Source organism: Saccostrea cucullata, unplaced genomic scaffold, assembly GCF_032062105.1.
Source record: "Saccostrea cucullata isolate Sc308-1 unplaced genomic scaffold, CSIRO_AGI_Scuc_v1 ctg250, whole genome shotgun sequence".
In the NCBI taxonomy this organism is placed as follows: domain Eukaryota; kingdom Metazoa; phylum Mollusca; class Bivalvia; order Ostreida; family Ostreidae; genus Saccostrea; species Saccostrea cuccullata.
In genome coordinates, this window is record NW_026925488.1 from 561 (window position 1) to 22,086 (window position 21,526).

General features: G+C 32.3%; 2 protein-coding genes across 2 annotated transcripts; both read right to left on the reverse strand.

The window, feature by feature from the left end:
• Nucleotides 1-11,713: 11,713 nt before the first annotated feature.
• LOC134268985 (uncharacterized) lies at nucleotides 11,714-12,938 on the reverse strand (the record flags this gene model as incomplete). The annotated part of the gene is made up of 3 exons (XM_062751211.1): nucleotides 12,773-12,938; nucleotides 12,111-12,512; nucleotides 11,714-11,977 (listed from the first exon to the last, which is right to left on the reverse strand). Coding segments are annotated over exons 1-3 (771 nt in total), but the record flags the coding sequence as incomplete, so codon positions are not given.
• Nucleotides 12,939-17,162: 4,224 nt separating this feature from the next.
• LOC134268976 (uncharacterized) lies at nucleotides 17,163-19,808 on the reverse strand. The gene is made up of 2 exons (XM_062751203.1): nucleotides 19,488-19,808; nucleotides 17,163-18,902 (listed from the first exon to the last, which is right to left on the reverse strand). The coding sequence occupies exons 1-2, from the start codon at nucleotides 19,659-19,661 to the stop codon at nucleotides 18,057-18,059; spliced, it is 1,020 nt and encodes a 339-aa protein (XP_062607187.1). The 5' UTR covers nucleotides 19,662-19,808; the 3' UTR covers nucleotides 17,163-18,056.
• Nucleotides 19,809-21,526: the final 1,718 nt, after the last annotated feature.

Sequence of the window (21,526 nt, forward strand, 5' to 3'; positions counted from 1 at the left end):
AAATTACATTGTTCAAAATTTGTCTAATAATGTTCAATATTAGACGACTTTCACATTTACAAAAGTTATTCCCATTTTCAGGGTCAATTCGTGGTCAAATGGCCTAAGGCACTGTTTTCCCTCTATAACCTTATTAACTTCATGGATCAGTATCTTAAAATTAAAATTTGTATGAATATCTTTATTATTTTTCAAGTTGCCCCAAACTTTAGCAGTACAAGTACAGATCGAAATTGTCTGATAACGCTTGAAGATTAAAATTATTCATATAAAAGGACAAAGTGGGGAAAATCATTTTCTTTAAAGAAGTAGACAGGCTTTCGCCTACATTACTTCTCTTTTCAGGAAGTCATGTTGCAATCTTGGATAACGTTTAAGGTACTCCGATCCTCAGGTTCTGAAAATCAAGCATTTACTAATTGAAAATGCTCATAAAAATGTCTCTGAATTTTCAAAGTAACGTATTTTTACCCATAATAATTCTTCAAACTTCATCTTTCAAATTTATCATATTATATAGAGAAAATTAGGAAATCTCAAATATATTTTCAGGAATTGCGAATGAAACACCTGTTATGCATTTTCCAATTCAAATTTTGATCAGCTAACACATTTCAAAAATAAAAATCATAGGTATCCAGGCTTTTGAAGAAATTCCACAATTTTTATACATATAATGTACTTTCTTTCTAATTCAAAGTGTGTAAAGATTCTCCTGTCATTGCAAAGCTCCATAAATCACTTCTTATTTCATATCATGTTAATAACCAATGGTATCTATGTTTAGATTAAAATGAACATTGATTTCTTGATATAGGTAATTTTAAAATACTTTTACGGAGTAAAAATTTCGACGTTTAATTAGACCTGAACTTCAAAGAAACTTGAAACATATTGAGAGGTATATAATAAAAATTGTTGCATGGAAAGATTTAATTTTCAAGCTTCATTTTGAGACTTTTTGTATTAAATTATAAATTAAAGAGTTGTCCTTCCTGGCTGAGGATCGGAGTCCCTTAATTGAAGAACCGGAGACGGCCAACACTTCAACTAACATTTCGTCTGAAATATATCTGATTTTTCGCTGCGTAAAAACGTAATATAAATCAAAAGAAATTGCTTCTGTCGCACTGATTAAATAGGAAATATCTTTACCCTTTATAAATTAAGACTTTTCTTAGCTATCAAATTAAGACTTTTTCTCTTGATATTTAAAAGCATTTTTTGGAGAAAAAAATTGAAATATAAAATTAAAGAAAATAACTTGTCTTTCGGTGGTCTTTATCGTTTGAAACCATCGTAAAAGTCAATTCTTCAAGACATGAAAATGATAACAGGCATACTATTTCGTTCATTTTGTTGCCCGCTTAAATTGCACATTGTTCGTGAGAAAGGTTACAGATCAATATTTCACAACTTATTACATTGTAATATCAAATTCTGGCTCATTAAAAATTTCTAATCATTACATGCTATTAAATCTGAAATACATAAAGTACATTAAGTACATTAAGTGTATTTGCTATCTGTGTACTTATTTTCCTCATCTAAGAAATGATATATATATATATATATATATATATATATATATATATATATATATATATATATATATATCTCTAACGCAGGTATATTCTTGTAAACGAAATTTACGCTGATATTATGGATTAACTTTTTAAATTTTGAAACCCTTTTTTCAAAATTGTTTGGGCGCAAAAAAATAACACGTTTTCCACCTCCCGATTGTACCCCTTCCATTATTTCCAACTTTTAAAAACAGTTGATTGACAGGGCATCTAATTGTAAACTGATTATCTGAGTTTGCAAGTTTTGAAAACAATTATCTGACCACGCATCAAGCGCTTTCTTGTACCGTGTGAATATATAGTCGCTTTGTATACATTCTGACACGAAAAAAATAATAATGATGATGACAATTTATATAATAATAAAAAAAGATCCCTCTGCTTAATTAAATGTGCTAAGGGTCTGCCAAGGAACTAAGGTGGACAATTCTCTGACAGACGATGCTGGAATCGAAATGAAAATGTCCTTTATGTAACCCTAGTGATCTGGCTAGACTACCGCAATAGTTGAAATATAACAAACAATGTACACTGAGTGAGAATTGTCATTTATTAAATGACAATAAGTATATAACACAAATAAAGTTAAGGGGAGATCACCGAGATATTTCCTGAGTACAAAAAACAATAAATTTGGGAACGGTATCTCCCCTGTTGCAAAAAACATTTCGTTGTTAGCAAGGGGAATATGTCCATCTCCGCCAAACGATGAACAATTCTGTTCACACGATGAAAAAGAAAGGAATCGGTTTGCCCAAGCTGAGTCCCACTTGGGCGAAGAACTCTCACAATAGTAGTTGATCTTCTTTTACAGACTTTTGCAATGAATTGATAACATTGTTCATTAATGTCCACAAAATCCCAGTTTTTGTCGTTTTTTTCCGAAATATCATCAAAGCTCAATATGTTGATGTTCAGGGCACACGTTCAGAACGTTATCATGTCTGACTCCTCTGTGGTGTCAATTGCCGAGTTTTGTTGCTGATTGGTGGCAGTGTCGATGTTTGTTGTTTTAGTGTTGGGGACTCGTTGTACCCAGTTTACTTTTTTCTTTGAAAGGCGAGCAAGCCTATTGTCACAGTTGAATATCTGAGAGGGCTTGGAGCGTCGGTACAACTCCATGTAAACACACCAATCATTAATAATTAAAAAAAACTGTAAAGAAAATAAACAGTGCTGAATCGAAGAAACCTTTCAAAAAATGAAATTGTGAACAGTTAAAAAACCCACAAAAACACCAGACATGAGATCCGGTGGCTAACAGCAGTATGCAACAAAGCATCTTCTCCAAATGACCGCACGGTGAAACACAGTCCATTCTTCTCTAAATTATTTTAACATGATTTTAATGAAACTGTTTTTCATAAACTTTTTAAAAAAAATTTTGATAAGAACTAATTCAAAGAAAATGAGAAAATTCTGCTAACATTACATATATATGAAACAGCCTATAAATTGATCAGCAAAGCATACAGAATACATTTACAAGCAATTTTGTAAAAAAAAAAAATGATAGCACAAAACTCAAGTAAACTCACTAGATATGTTTCCACCACTGATGACTGCTCAATCGCTTTCTCAGGCAATGACGACTGGTCCATCCTCATCTGCATTTTAACCTATTTTTCGGCAATGCAATGCATCACTAAATAAAAAAAAACACTGGACGTGTTCACGAAACACAAATTTTCAAATGTTACCCAGTTACAAATTTTGAATGACAAATCCATTAAAGTTATTTTTGATAGAGTTAAATAGTCATTTTTTGTGGATTCTTTCATTATTCAGCTGTGGTCGATGCGGCAAAACAAAGACTTATCAAGAACGTGAAAAACCTTTAAATTATCATTTCATATGCAATATTTCATGTAAAATGCCAAATTAAAAGTCACAAAATGGCTTAAGAGATATGTAGAGCTGAAATAATGGGCTGTGTTCATGGTTATGTATATCTAAGTATAATAAAGGTACTTATCCCAAAGTTTCAGCACTTAGTAATGCATCCATTGACTGCGGACACAACCCATACTCGCTTTGATAAGGATTGATACAAAGATTTTATATATGTTGGAGATAGAAAGGTCCAGATTTCTAAAACACTGTCAATTATAGGCCCTGTCTAGTTTTTATTTGAAAAATCCGCCTTTGACGTTTTATTTTCACAGTACTCGAAACATTTACGACTATGTTTATATCTGGAAATCGTGGGGCTAATTCATGGTGTTGATGGTCTCTCTAGATGTATGAACTGGTGCATTATCTCCCTGAAAGATGCATGGTCTGTTCTGTTCATATTTGGCAATAACTGGCCAAAGATTTGCATCAAGAATTTCGGTGCACTTCCTGGAGTTTATATTCCCCTATAGGTGTAACTGTGGAAACATTACCATAGGTGAGGACCCCCAAAACATAACAATTGGATGTGGAGTCTGTTGGTCACTTTTAATTCCAAGACAGTGTGGTTTCTATATTTCCTCATTTTTTCTCCAAACAAACACTTTTCTGTTTTTTCACAAAACAATTTGAGTTTCATCAAAGAATATAACTCGGGCCCAATCACGATTTACAGTCCAGTGTAAGAGATCAGTCTTTTCTGTGGTGGTCTTCTTCATTACTCTCCTGTGATACCCATTTTCAAGTAATCTCCTTTGAACTGTGGTGTATGTTTATCATACAGATGCGAAATACCTGAAAAAGTCATTCTTCGGTTAACTTTTACAATATCTAAAAGTTTTCTATCTGATCTTTCATTTCTCTGCTTTTTCTGCCACATTTTGACTTTCTCGCACTTCCTTTTGATAACCTGACATTTTTCCTGGTTTTTATTCCTAGACAAACTGTAAATCTATTAATTCCAAATATTTCACCTATTTTTTTCCACCACTGATACCTTCACATTTGAGTTTTTGGATCAACTTTATTTTTTTTGGCTCATCTGATAAATCCTTTCCCCTGGCACCCATTGTTGTATTCTGCAGACGACTTTATTTGTAAACAAAGACCTACCTCCATTTGATCAGGCAGTAGGTGACAACTGAATTTATACATGGGTAAAAAAGTACTGGGTCAAGGATATGATATTGAATACTGTTCATTATCTGCATATCCTTGCATTTGTAGGTAAAGGGGATGCTAGAGCTTTCTTAATTTTCTGTTTAGTTTACCCTAATGGAGAAGGTTTTATTTTAAAATGTATAGGAAATATTTTTTATCTATTTTTTACGTAAGAAAAAAATGTCGCAAATTTTATGTTTATTTTTGTTAGTAGTATCATATAGTTTTGTTGACATCATGAACAATTTGGCATAGATGGAACCACAAAGTTGGTTTAAAGTTTTCGATAGAAATATTTAGGAAAAACTTTAAGACTTTTTTTTTTTATAAAAACCAGGGGACTTAAAGCTTTCTTATGTAGATGAATCCATCTAATCTCAGTAGTTATTTACTGTGATATAGACGTCGAAGCTAAAAATAACTAAAATTTAAATGGATTTATATTTATTTGTTTTCGAGAAAAAATCTTAAAGGAGCTTTAAAGATAATTTGAAACATTATCTTGCATGCAAAACTGTATCAGTTAAGTTAACCAAAAAAAAAAAAAAAAAAAAATCATAATTATTGTGCATTGAAGATATTTTAAAATACATTACCGTATATAACTTTTTGAATCGTTAAAATATTATAAAAATATCCATTTGTATTAAAAATTCAAATTACAAGCCATGTCCGTATAGTCGCGAGTAGACCTCATCAAAGTCAATAATTGTATAAAAAATACAGTCACTTATCAGAAGACATTCAGTCAACCTTCAGTTAACGTTCAGTCACCTTTCAGTAGACATTCAGTAACCCTTCATTAGACTTTAAGTCACATTTCATAAGATATTTAGTCACCCTTTAGTAGACTTTCAATTAATATTTAGTTACCATTTCAGTAGACATTCAGTCATCCTTCAGTAGACTGACAGTCACCTTTAAGTTAACATTTAGTCACCTTTCAGTAGACATTTAGTCACCCTTCAGTTGCCTTTTAGTGACCTTTCAGGAGACATTCAGTCACCTTTTTGTAGAAATTCATTCAACTTTTAGTAGACATACTGTCACCTTTCAATAGACATTAAGTCACCCTTCAGAACTTTCAGTCACCTTTCAATAAACATTAAATCACCCTTCAGATCTTTCAGTTACCTTTCAGTCACCTTTCAGATGACATTCAGTCACCATTCAGTAGACTTTCCATAGACGTTTCCTCACCCTTCAATAGAATTTCAGTGATCCTTCAGCACATATTCCATCACCTTTCAGTAGACATTTAGTCATCTTTCAATAGACTTTTAGTCACTTTTCAGTAGACTTTCAGTCACCCTTCAGTATACATTCAGTCACATCTTGGTAGAATTTCAGTCAACCTTAAGTTTTCTGAATGGCAGAGGTTTTCCCTGGGCCTAAGGTACCCTTTGTTTTGGTAAAAACTAATTTTTTCCCATATAGATGCCACAGAATGTTCATATACATGCACATTTTGGCAAAATATTTTGAAATGGGTTTTGATAAAACCTTAGAGTAGACGAATTAAAGTACAAATGTCAATGCTAGAAGCAGTTAAAATTGCAGTTGGTCACATTAATGATAATTTATGTCATCACTGTTACACTTTTGTGAATGATAACTTTAATGGATTGTTAAAAGATGTTAATTAAAAGCCCCGCAAATTTGTACAAAAATACGCAGAAGTATTATTATTGAAGAAATATATTTACTGCAAGTAATAAAAAATGTACATAGCACTCAAATTTATAATGCTACTATGAAATTCTTGACATAGTTAATAATGTAGCATTGCATATATAAGGGTGTATTGAAAGGAAGAAAACACGTACTTTTTGGGTGAGTATGGTTTTTTTTGAGTAGCATGATTTAAATTCCAAAAACGCAAGGTCTTATTATCAAACAGAAAATTATCAAAATCTAGCAAGCAGGTCAAAAGGCATTTCATAATTGACCATAAACATACATGTATTTGTCAATTCATAATATATTCACATTATCTTATTTATAACATGGAAATGAAACCTTGTCAGAATGGATTAAAACAATATGAGCTGCAACTTTGATGTCGGAAATTTTTGTTGCGATATTGTAAATAACTATTTCAATGACTGAAAAAATAATATTATATATTTTTTGTTGTTCATATTTGCGATGGAAGATCTATTTATAAGCTTTGATTGAATCAAAATTGCATTATTGTCGTCCCGTACAATAATGGTTTCTTATATAAAACTGTATTTTGGATTGCATATAAAAGTCTTTCTTCTGCTTTATTTTAGTCCAATTGATCATAAAGTTTTAAGTTACATAAAACTTTATCAAAATAACACCTTTTAACACCAAAATGAAATTATCAACAATGCAGCTCATATTGCTTTAAATGTATCAGATCCATGTTAAAGTCACGTATTAAAAGATTGAGGGGCAATATGAAAACCATCTATCCTTCTGTGTTCAATAAACCAGAAGTGAAAAAGGAATTAGATAGATTACATGATCAGTACGTAATGGTTCCTGTCGACAAAGCAGGTAACAACATTATCTTCGTTTGTAAGGCTCATAAAATAAACAGCATTCTAGAAAAACTTGCATTTAATTCTACAAGTGGTAATCCTACTTAAAATCATACTTCCCTTTCTAAGGATTGATTGATTGATTGTGTATTGTTTAACGTCCCTCTTGAGAATTTTTCACTCATATGAAGACGTCACCGTATGCCGGCGAAGGACTTCAAATTTAGACCTATACTCGGTACTCAGGCCATTAAGCAGTGAGGGTTCTTTATCCTGTCAGCGCCTACCTTGACACGGGGCCTACGTTTTTTAAGGTCATATCCGAACGACCCGTGACTTTAACCTCTCGTGCCGAGCGCTTAGCGAAGGAACAGTCACTACCTTTGTTTACGTCTTAGGTTTGACGCGGCACCGCAAATGAGAATCGAACCCGGGCCTCCCGATCACGAACCCTTTCTAAGGAAGAAATTCTTCACAATCACGTGTCAGTTTTGAATACATTTAATATTCCACAGAGCCAAAATGAATTTGAACTACCTTGTATATATATTGGATTCCGAAACTTCATAAGAATACTTACAAACAAAGATACATTGCAGGTTCCAGTAAATGTTCAATTAGGCCTCTTTCGTTACACCTCACTAAGATATTGACAGTAGTGAAGGAAAAATATCAAGAGTACTGTGTAACTATATATTCAAGAAGTGGTGTGAATCAGATGTGGAAACTAAAAAATTCTAAAGAACTTTTGGACAATTTGAAATCATAAGACTTTACAGAAATCAACAGCTTAAAAACTTATGACATATCAACTTTATACAAAAGAATTCCGAACGACAAATTAAAATCCAGGCTTTTTGATATCATTGACAGCTGCTTCTTCACTAAAATTGGAACTCGTAAATTTACTTACCTCGTCATTGGTCATTTGCAAAGTTATTTTGTTAAAACAAATTCTGATTGCACACATAAGTACTATGAAGTTGAAGTCAAGAAGATGCTTGAGTTTCTGATTGACAATATCTATGTGGTTTTTGGAGACCAGGTATTCCAACAATCTATTGGAATTCCCATGGGTACAAATTGCGCTCCGTTATTAGCAGACTTATTTTAATAGTCATATGAAACAGAATTTATGCAAAATCTTATGCGTGAAAAGAAGCAATCTAATTACAAGTGTAGATTGGAAAAGAAGAAAACACTTGCTGTGGCCTTCAACTCGACATTAAGATATATCGACGACGTATTGTCAATTATTAGTGGTAATTTCCATTCCTACGTCGATACGGTATATCCTGGTGAGCTTGAGATTAAAGATATCACCGAGTCCGACACTTCTGTTTCATACTTAGATATTTTACTTGAAAAAGACATTAATGGTAATCTAACAACCAAGCTATATGATAAACGTGATGACTTTTACTTTTTTATCGTCAACTTCCCTTACTTATGCAACAATATACCTTCATCGCCTGCATACGGAGTATATATATCTCAGTTGATTCGATACGCAAGAGTATGCTCTACGTATGAACAATTTCTAAAACGAGATGGGTTATTTACAAGCAAGTTGATGAAACAAGTATATCAGCAGTCTCGATTAAAGTCATCATTTCGTAAGTTCTATGGTCGATACAATGACCTTGTCAGCAAATACAATTTATCATTGAGTCAAATGCTGACTGACGTTTTTCATACCAATTGTTAGTCCATTATTTATACACTGAATTGACGACGGATTTTTATCCGTTATTTCCTGATCATGACAAGGAGCACACGGCTGGTGTGACCGGTCGGCAGGGGATGCTCACTCCTCCATGGCACCTAATCCCACCTCTGATGTTTCGGAAGAACTCGTGAAAAGATGACGTTAATGGAGATTCTTGAAATTTTTGGTCATCAACTTGAGTCTTTATAAAAATTGTTCATACATGTATGTAGAGCATGCTCTTCCATAATCAACCCCATATGCAGTATTCATGGATACATTGCAAATATAAGTATGGGAAGTTGCATTTCATTCTTATTTATTGTTCCCTTACTTTTGTCCGTTTGGTATTTGATCTCACGACCTTCTAATCACGACCATTTTCTAACAACAAATAATTACTTATTTTGCATAGTGATGCACAATTAATTGAATTAAAGAAGCACAATAAAACAGTGAAAATTTTAAGGTTTTATTTAAAAAGAATTACATGATAAGTATAATTTAATTCACAAAGAGTTACAGAAATGTAAGTGATTGGATAAATGCTATTTATTAGAAAACATTTTACTTCATCGTTTACCATCAATATGCTTTAATGTAAAAGTTGAAAAGATGAACAGTGATCTATGTAAAAAAAAATCTATATACATCACAAATATGTTAAAATAGACCTCTGAAAATGACTTAATTCCACTTGATATTCTTTTGAATTCGATTTTTAGGGTCAAGATCTAGTAAATGAAAGTTGCCTACAGACTTATCAAATTTGAGAAAATTTAAAATTCCTTTAATGATGCTTTATAACTTTAGCTTGGTCAAATAAGATGTTTCGGGGCAGTGAACAGTGATCTTTTTATAAAAATCTATATACAACACAAATATGTGTAAAATGGATCTCTGAAAATGACTGGACATAACTTAATATTCTTTTGATGTCGATCTTTAAGTCTTTAACAAATATTCAACATAAAATGAGTTATAAAAATTATTATACTATTTGAAATGGATACAGCAAAAAACAGAAATAACTGGTTAAAATCAATCACCCAAAATATTGTCTGTAGTTTGGTCCGCACATATTTAAAAGTTTTCAAACAGATGTTTAATGAAATTAAAACCCTCACGTAATGTAAGAAGAAATATAATTCCTGAACTAAAATATAAAATGTACTTGGATACTGGTGAAGAAGTCATTCCTATACTAAACAAATAGTTTTCAAGTACATTATTATTTAGATTTATTGATTAATTCAACAAAATAAATAAATCGATTTAAGGAATAAAACAAAATTAAAAAAAAAACTTGCACACGTGTCCCTATAAATCTGAACAATAGCAAAATTAAAACAAGTATATGTACCTGTAAAGTCCAATTGATACTTTTAATTTTAAAAAGTCAGTCATTTTGAAAAACCAAAGCATCTATCACACTGATGAAAACATTAGAAAATGACACCATTTATTCAGAGAGCAATTAAGTATTAAAATGAATATCTACTCGTATTTCGTCCAATTAATCCACCTAAAGTTAAACCCCCCCAGAAAAATCAGTACATGCAGAGACAGCTATAATAATTATTTTAGTTACAATCTTGTGCTGTTTTTGTTTTGAAGTTTTTTCCTAAGTTTAATTTTTCGCGTAATAAATCAAACACACGCCTAGTGCAAACAAAAGAAATCATTATGAAAAGACCCTGACACCCACCTAAAGTCAAGAAAAGTAACTCAATGGTTAAATCTTTTACCCAGTAATTGACAAAAGCAAGGATCCATGGACTTCCTGTTAGGATCGATAACTTTGCCAGGACTTTGCTTCTGGAGTACCGTTTCTGAACAGATTCTATTTTCTGATGATGATTGATTCGACAGCAGACAATAACGAATGAAATACTATTTGAAAATAAAATTAGAGACACCGGTACAGCATACGTGACAATAATCATGATTTCGTATGTTATAAAGCAACTATCCCAATCATATCCTAAATTTGCTCCCTTTGTTGACAGAGTAGAATACACTATATTTGTTCCGGTCAAGAAAATAGGAGTTCCATAAGCATACAGACAATATTTCGGAAGCCTCTTTGAAGTGTCAGCCATGTTATTTATATTAAGGCGACCAAACAAAAGAAACATTTGCGTTGAACACGCACTCATCCAGAAAAAACTTGATAACCAGAAGTAGTGAATAAAAAAGCCTGAGATTTTACACAGCAAAGGGAAATCGCTTAGTGGGCCGATACAACCGATAGCAATTTGAGCGAGCATTAATGAAAAACACAGAAACATGTTACATTTTCCGGACAGTGTTCGTAATTCTGGGCAAATGGAATAAATTGCAAGGGTGATTAAAAGACAAAATGCCGATAGACACCAGGTTGCTAAAGCTAGATACCCCCAAAATGTATAAAAACGAAATGTATATGTCCTATACAACATTGCAATTGAAAAATAGTCATCTTTGCACACTTGAAAATGCTCTGAAACATAATACAGAATGGAATCAAAACACTGATTGAACTCGTTTATACAAAGTTGAGAGATATTGTTGATGAATGCCTCATTCTTACCAAGACGAATCATCGGACAAAATAATATTTTCGAGAATGGATAGACAAGACCTGTTTCCATATTTCGAGAAGGAATCCAGAAATGTTTCACCAGGTTGAACCTACCTTTATCCAAATTGTCACTACCAAAGCGAAAACGATATTCCATTCGAGACTGATTTTTCTTCAAAAAATTGTAAGGGGAACAAAGAGAGAACAAAGTTCGGTTATGAAAAAGTGAAATAAGTTTTAACACATATTCTGTCAAATTTAGTTTTGAAGAAATACTAATCAAAATATTCACATTCAACTCAGATGTGTTTAATAAATTTTGATAAATAGCAATATGAAGAATCCGAGAAAGTTTAAACACGGAAAATGTTTTGTAAAGTAGTTGAGCTATTCTAAATAACTGTTTTCTGGAATATTCTTTTCTCTTTCCAATCAAAGGATTTTGGTTGATGATAAGTGTAGCTTTCACATTCAAAGTGGAATTGATATCCGCATAAACACAATACTCATCCTTAAACTGAAAACCGTTTAGGCACGTCAGTCTTCGGAACACTTTCTAATAGGAAAAATAAAAGACAACAATTATTTGAATAATTGTTTGGTTTTTGTCATCTAAATTTTTACAAAAAAAATTCAATACATGTATAATCCACGATGTCGTGTTAAATCTTGACAAAAAACATATTTACCCCATAATAATCGAAAACATGTCTCTCTTCTAGGTCCTCTGAAACGTTTATATTAATAGGAAACTTTTCACCTGGATAGGAAATTTCTTCTGAGCTAGGTTCTTTGGGTCTGTTTGATGTTTTGAATTTTTTTACAGGCCATTCAGTGCAGGCATCATTGTAGAATAGTTCAGCAAGGGAACAATACTGACAGATTTGAGGAGTAGTTTTAGATGAATTCAAATGTGGATAAGAAATTGTTGTTTGAAGCACTGAAAATGGATTTGTCCATAGATTATTTCTTGGAAGTGCATCCGGGAACCACTGTCCATGAAATTGTGAAGTGATTGAAAGTTCGCTTGTTTGTATATCAGTTGAACTTTCGTGTAATTTTGCAGGCATGTTTTCTGATGAGGTTTCCCTCTGCAAATTGTAAATATTTATATTATCTATTTACGGTTTCATATTTAATCACTCACAAGTAAATTGGTTATTACTGTTAAATATACTTAAACATATTTTAATGGAAGGCATATTCACCACAAAACGTAGTAAGCAAAACCTATTAAAAATCTTTTCATAAATTAAGATGCTTAATGTTTGCAATATGTCAGAAAGGTTGGTTTATGTGTCCAAAAGTCGTTCTGACCTATCAACTAACTCATCAGTTGATTAATACGTACCTCGCTGCTTCTGTTTTGATCACTTATTTTCATCAAATGTCCGTGACAGAAAATGGTCAGCCTTATAAGAACAAAAAGAGACAATATAGAAACTCTGATAATCATGATGGTATTGAACGATGCCACACAAGAATATATATTATGAGAGCATTATCAAATCAGCAATATTTTGGACAATTGTTTTTCTTACGATACTGAATTGAATAATCAATCCTACTTGAAATACTTTTCAATATATCAGAATAATTGTAAATTCATTTTCATCGGCTATAATGAAATAAAGATCAATGGAAATATTACATTTCTTCCTAGTTTCATAATGTCATTGTTCTTTCTTAATAGCGTTCACTGACAGTTTTGAAATGTTTTCATGCAGTTTTAATATGTTGACATTGTTTAAATTTGTTCACCGTGTAGTCGGTGTTTGGTGCACTAGATTTTATAAAAGAAATTTAAAATTGTATGGAATTGTAATACACCTTTTATAGGAAAATCAAACAGTATCTGTTATTTGGTCTGTGCATGTTGTACTTTATAAAAGACAGAGAGATAAATATTTGTTCAAATACAAATTTCTGGTACAGTTTATGGGACTGTAGCATTCTGAGAGAAGGGTGGCAACATCAAATAAGGAAGTACAAAAAATCGTCAGGATTTGTTTTAATTAAATTTAAAAAGTCAGACGATACACTCCTCATACATCTGTATTGTAAATTTTTAAAATGTTTGAAAAATACTCAAAATTTTAATGATATTTTGATTTTTAATCATTTTCTAATCATCATAAATAAATACAAACTAAACAATTTGATTTTGAAGACTAAGGCTTCCCCCAAAAAAGATTATTTAAGAAACACTACCCTCTGTAACCTTGCACAAATACCTGGTAAGGTACCTCAAACTTTTTGTGGGTATATATATTAAAGTAGTAAAACTTCAGTGACAAATTCTTGGAAAAAAAATATATTACTGAGGAATGTCTCATTTTTCCTCAAGTACATGTTAACTAGACTTTCTTTCTTTCAAAACAATATATGCCATTATAACGTCAATCCTTCTGAAAAATGCAACGTCGAGACAATCAACGAAATTCTATGTATTTCTGAATAATTTGCAATCCATTTTATGTGTTTTTAGTTTAATATATGAAGTCTGCGTCTGCAATTTGACCCCCTCTGAGTTATTTATTTCATTCACATTAAAAAGATAGAATTTTATGTTAAATTTATTAATCTCTTAAAATTTTCATTAATGTTTTTTTCACAATTAAATTTAAAGTAATATAATATCTCTTCAACTCGACTTAAGATATTAGATATTTTGACGACGTATTGTCAATTAACAATGCTAACATGCATTCTTATGTCGACACCAAAGCCTTGTGAGCTTGAGATAGAAGATACCACAGAATCTGATCCATTTGTTTTATATTAAGATATTTTACATTAAAAGACGTTAGAGATAATCTAACAACAAGGCTGTATGACAAACCAGATGACTTTAACTATTCAGTTGTCAACTTCCCTTATGTATGCAGCAATATACATTAACCTTTATCATCTGTATACGGGGTTAATATCTCTTTGTTGATTCGACATGCAAAAACATGCTATGCCTTTGAACAATTTTAAAAAGAACAATTGCAAGTTACTGAATCATGAAAATCAAAACTCTCATTTATAGTTATCATCTCGTACGTACTATGGTCGATACAATGACCTTTTCATTGGATGTGACCGATCGGCAGGGGATGCTCTCTCCTCATCAGCATATGAGCCAACCTCTGATGTTTTGGAGTTTCGAGTTTGTTCTTCTCCAGTTTTGTATTGATTAATGGACTTTTGAGCTAGAATACCTGTTCGTTAACAAGAAATCTAATATGACGTAGATTAGGGTGATTCGATTGTGACGATCACTGCTGATGTCGTGTTACTAATAATTTCGTCTCATTTTGTTATTAAAGTAATTTAATGGATCACAAGCAACAATTTGACAAAAAAGTAATTTTCAATAGAGTGCTGATAAAATTATTCAACATTGGCTTTTCGAGTCTTATTCCAACATTAGGAATTTACGACAATTCCCTGGCCGTTTTCCGCCACCATGTTGACAGAGAGACGGTCTCTTTAATTTTCAACGAAAAAACACTTATTCGGTTGTTTTTGTATGCAAGAAGTGTACTGATCTGTGCTGTTTGGTACCTTACAACAACTGTTTAGGCGATTTCATTTCTAGGTACAACCTGCACGACAAGATCAATATGTACATAATGGTTTTCAAGTAAGTACAACGAAACCTTCCGACCGAGCCTTCACTCTATGTTTAGTACGTAATGTCTTCTTGGTAGGCGCAATTTATTTATATCATTATGAAAGATTAGCTCGTCGAGTAGATGCAGAAGTATAATCTGATCAATGTATGGTTTTGTCTCATCTCGAAAATGAAGGGGAAAAATCACATGGCTGCTATGAGAGTGCATGGAATGAGTCAATGACACCATTGATGCAGTGAGTTCTTATTCTCGTGATAACAATATTTTGTACTTTTGAAATATGAGATTATGTCTTACCTACAATCTTGATGTAATGATAATTAGGTGACGTGCCGTGTGAAATAACATGATAAAAAGGCTTTTTGGAAAAAAAGAAAAGACAGTTGACCAGTTCTCATATTATTCTTATTTTATGAAACATTATTGAGGCCCCTGATTCTTGTTTACAGCACACATTCATTTATTAAATTTTGTTCGGAAGTAAATTATAAGAAAGGTCTATAAAATTTAAGAAATTTCTATAAAATTCACATGTAAGTTGAATACTGTCAGATTAGTGATTTGTTATCTCAGTAGGTTTTTAATAACCGCCAAAGTAACAGACTGGAGTTTTCTTCAATAGGCAGTCAAAATGTACAACCTGAGTCAACACTTGACAATATAATCCTTTTGATCCAGGTGCATTAAAAAAACTGTAATGCTGTAAAAATCTGGCTGGGTATGAAAAAAAAATATTCTAAATTGATAAAGTTTTCAAATTTTAACAAGAGGCCCACGGGCCTTATTGTCATGTAACAACTTTCCAACAATTGAATTTGATTCGTGTTTTAAACCAGAGGCCATGAAATTCACAATTTTGAAAGAGGCACCAATGTTTATCATGATTATACACTTAGCATGCTTACACTAGTTACTTAATACCCAGAGGTAGATCAGAGTAACAAAGAGAAAATGCACTTCCACTTCATAACAAGTTATGTACCCCACCCTACAGGGACCACCGACCCTTGGGCCACATATTTTAAAATTCTGGAAATTTTATCATAAATTTTGTTTCATCATAAATGGTTGATTAATACCAAATAGCAGATTTCAAAGCATTAATTTATTTTCAGACTATGTAACCCCCCCCCCCCCCCCCCCCCCCGATACCCCTGACCAAGGGGGCATGAAATTTCTTCGATATAAATATTGAAACCTAGATCATTGGCATAATACCAAGGAGCAAAGGTAAAGATTTTCGAAGAATTAATGCATTTTCACTATATAATCAACAGATCCCCGCCCTTACACCAGAACCCCTTACCCTGGGGCCATAAAATTCACAATTTTGGGCTTTTATAGATGCGTATTACCTGTAACAAGACCTTTTAAGTACACTATGATTTTGGACTTTGTGACCATGACCTTGAAGTTAGACCTAACTTTTCATAAACTTTAACCTTGGTCCTAACATTTGAATGATGAGAGATAAGGATTTCATGTCAGACCTGTGTAATGCAAGACCTTTCTAAATACACAATGATTTTTGATCTCATGACCTTGCAGTTTGATCTCCTTTTTAGAAATTAAACACTTCAAATTGGCTATATCTTTTGAATGAGAAGAGATAGGGCTTTCATATTAAACATGTGTATTATCTTGGACAAGACCTTTCTAAATACACTATAAATTTGATCTGGTAACCTTGACATATGACCTATCTTTCGATAAACTTAACCTTGATCATGACTTTTGAACAAGAAGATATAGAGCTTTCATATTAAATCTGTGTATTGATTGTGATAAGACCTTTCTTAATACACTATGATGTTTGATCTTGTGACCTTGTCCTTGAAGTTTGACCTTATTTTCAAAGATGTTTATTTTTTCCTTGTGGTATTTGATTGAGAAGAGAAAGGGCTCTCATATTTGACATGTACATTTCCTGTGACAAGATATTTCCAAGCATGTTATGATTTCTGACCCCATATCTTGACCTTCAGAATTGACCTTATTTAAAAAAAATTAAATTCCACTATAACTTCTGAATAACAAATGAAAGGCCGTTCATATTTGACACAATATGCCACAAAAATGACATCTCATCCACATAGACACCGAAAAGGGGGACCACAATTCTTTGAATTTGCTTTTTTTATCTATTAAACAAAAATAAACACAATGAAGAGAAAGTTGCTGAAAACTCATTGTCAAATCATATCACATGCTCAATAAGCATCTAATTTTACATGTAATTGCTAATTGACAAAATATTTTCATTTTCAATAAATGTGTGTCTTATTGCATCGAATAATAAAATTCTATAAACTGGGCTATTTTCATCTTATTTTTTATCACTTTATCACTTTTAATAAAATGTTCACTTTCAAATTCGCCCAGACACAGGTGAATTAAGAATCTAAGATTTTTTTCATTGTCCTATGAGTTTAAAAGAAATGTTTTTATTAACTTTTAGCTTGATAAATTTGAAGTTTTCTGAAGGAAAATACTTCCTAAAATGAGTCATTTTGAGAAGAAACTTGTAAAAGATGTAACAAAAAATAAACGAAAATTGACTGCAGCCTAACAGGTATACTCCAAGACTGATGGACATATGGACAGACACTTAACAGAAGGAGGAAAGAACAATTTGGATAGCAATATACAGGTGTATGAAAATTCTGTTTGCAAAGGTTTCCTAAACAGCATTGATGAGTACAAGGTCATAACTTTACTGACATTAAATGACATGTGTTAACAAAAGCTCATTTGAACCTTTAGGATCCAGGTGAGCTTAAAGTTGAAATGTCCAAAAATGGACAAATAAACAGCTAGACATACAGTGATATACCATATACTTAATGTTTGTCTTAAGATTTTTCTCTAAATATATAAATGAAAACAATTAGCAATACAGCTGGCTTAATTTTTAGATCCTAGCAGCTAACCTAGCAGCTATATGGTACATATCTACATGGTCACTACAATCTGAAATTCAGCCTCGTTATTATGTCTCGTAAGAACTAGTAATTATGCCCAAAGGTAAAATGGAACTCCTTGTAAAATGAGTGACACAACAAAAAGAGTCAACATATTAAGATAACTTTGGAGATGGTTTGTAGATGAGGCAGGAACATCACTTTCAAAACATTCACATACACAAGTCTTGCCTAAACATGAATGACAAACACAGGGTCTGGCATATTTGTTTGGAAATTTACTTTGGAAGTCCAAGAACCTCTTGTACACTTTTTGGGCCGGATCCACCTCCCCGCTGTCTGGGGAAAGAGGTCCCCCTGTTTCCAGTTCAGTGGGAACCAGAGGTGGGGTAGGCACACCAGGCTTTAAAATGGGCCCTCCTTTGCTCATTTGATTGGTTATTAACGAAAACCCTGGTTCTATGTTTGGGTGTCCTATGGCAATATCAGCACAGCCATAAAACTGTTCCTGATTACCACAGCCTATACATCCTCTATTTGTTTTTGGATCCACTCCCCAACTGTTCCCTGTGTTATATCTCCACTGTAAAACACAAGCACGGCATTTGACACTCTCTGGAAGTTGTAGTTTCAATTTGTACTTCCCAGTACTTGTAACAGGGTATCTGGTACTTTTGGACTCAATGATGGTTAATAAAAAGTCATCCAGACATTCTTGAGTGATCATTTTTTTGGGATCGTCATTTGGACAGAGTTTGAATTCCATATAGCCTTTGTGAGAAGCTGTTATTTCTACTGTAACTGGCATGATGGCACCAACACTTGTAGAATGAACAATGATTCCATTAGCATATTTCCCCCCTGGTTCATTGTCATGAGGCCCTTGAAATGGGTCGCCACACACCCCACATCTTCCATTATTCATCTCATACTGGATCTGTAACAGAAAGGAACATGTATCTAGTTGTAATTATTTAAGGGTAAAAAGTGAAAAAGCTTATCTGTATACTATATAAGTGGAAATTTTATCGAGAAACAATATCAGCGATTTGATTTTAAAAATTGGTATTTTATGTTAAGCAAGATGTAATTTTATTGATTTCAAAAGGCTCACCAAATAAGCTTTTGCAAATGAAACGCAATTAATTTTTAGCGATATTCAATTTAAGCGATCTCAACACCCTCGCCTTATAATGCCAAAATTAAATCCTAGCTAAAAATTCTGCTTATACGGTATATGAGATAGAAAATGGTGACTGGTTAAACAAAGATAGTATTCTATAACAAATCTGTATATTTGAATGCAATTTTATAAAAAAAAAAATTCTAAATTAAAATCTCTTTGAAATGCAGAAAAAAAGAAACTATGGTTCTTGAAAAGATAAGGTTTTGAAATAGTAAATTAAGGTTCACCTGGCCCCAAGACCACATTACATTGTAATCTTCTTTTAGAAAAATGAGCAGACAGCTAGAGAATATAAACCCATGAAAGTACTCGTTGCATATTATTGATATTCCCTACCTGTACCCCTCCACAGTAGAGCTGGTTATCGTTGTAGTTGGGGGGATTTCTGTATCCATAACGCCACATACTGGACCTGCTCGGGGGGTCTATCAGACGGCCGTGTCCCTCCACCAGCCCCCTCAGAGAGATCATCAGAAGAGTGACCAAGTTAATGCCAATCACCAAGTCCATCCTAAATCTGGTCTAAAACAAACAGTGTCCAGCTTCAAATAATAAACATAAAAAGTTACAATATAGCCAGATTACAAGCAACGCCTACCATTCTAAAATATGACTGATAGGTCTTAATATCACTTAAACACTTAAACATGACTAATTTCTCATCTTGATGCATCATACTTCTACGACAGTAACACATTTTGCATTCTCATTCAATTCAGAATGCTTGTTAGGGAAATAGCTCATTTGAGTTTTTCCGTCCAGTATTAAGTATATAATTAACCACCAAGTCTAAATATATAAATCCTGTAAAAGTTTTCCTTTAAGTGTCAGTAACTACGAAAGCCGGATAGGCTCATTTCTGAAAAGAAAAAAAAATTAACTTGTTATAACGAGTTAATTATCTAGTTAAAACGACTTAGATATCTCGTTAAAACGACTTAATATCTCGTTATAACGAGTTAATTATGTTGTTATAACGACTTAGTTTTATCGCGTTATAACGACTTAGTTATTTCGTTATAACGAGTTAGTATCTCGTTATAACGAGTTAATTATCTCGTTATAACGACTTACTTATCTTGTTATAACGAGTTAATTATCTTGTTATAACGAGTTAGTTATGTCGTTATAACGAATTACTTATCTCGTTATAAAGAGTTAAGTTTTTCGTTCTAACGAGTTAATTATCTCGTTATAACGAAATAATAAGTTGCGCCTTTATTTCAAAATTAATAGCAATATAGGAATTTAAAATGGCATTGAAGTTTAGTTGATGATTATCAGTCGTACTTTACTTTTAAATTGACAAAAAGTTGCAAATATAATTTGCGATATGCTTTAAGTGGGCCGACTATAGTTTCCATTGCGCAATATTTTGCGCATCATAGTAAAATGAAGCGTATTTACTGTTTTAATGCAACTTTTTTCGCTTAATTATTAAAATGTAATAGAATTGATATAACTGATTTTTTAACCGATTTTGCAATTGATAGGTAGGTTGACGTCGTTGCAGTATGTTTTGACGTTATTATAATCCGTAGCTCTTAAAGAGAGGAGTAATAAAAATATTATTAAAGAAAAAGTAATACACATACGCTCTTGAAATTTAAAACATAGGATTTTGAGAACACCTCCAATATTTTTATTATGTTTTCATGCGAATCCATTGTGTACGTCATATTTTGTAATACTCCATAAAAATAGTAAAATTTGCTTATTTTTTGCATTTTGAGATGCCCCCTTTGGTAACAAGGCGGTAGAATTTTGCGTTTCTTACATATATTGTATAATATAGTATTACTCATCAAATATTATAGTTTGAACAAAATGTCTATTGTAGTATTTGTATAATTTACTTTATCTAGTGCTTAAAATTGGCATTTTCCTGTATAATTCTATAGTAAATGTACCTGTATTTTGAGATGGTCCCTAAAAAATACCTGGACGGTAGATTTCCCCCAATCTTCGCATGTACACTGAATTTAATGTAAGTTATATATGGTATAAAAATGATGAGTTTCGCTATTGTAGTTTTCACACAATAAAACTAGAGTCGGCCCCCTTAAATTATATTAATCCCGAACTATCTTGCTGTCAATAATCACATTTTGATAAAAATAGCAATCTTTCAATCGAATACATTGAATTCAATTTATACATTTAAACGTGAATGTCTCTAGGGACACAATATTAAAAAGTATATATATTGCCAATGTACTTGCTTCAAAGGCAATTTATGTATGACAACTTTCTCCAATAAAAGACACTAATTTTTTAAATATGTTTTGTAGCGTAAATGGCTCTACACTTGTTGTGTTAAAACTATGTATATATTTTATCGTCTTATCAACATATTAAATGTTATACCTCCTTAT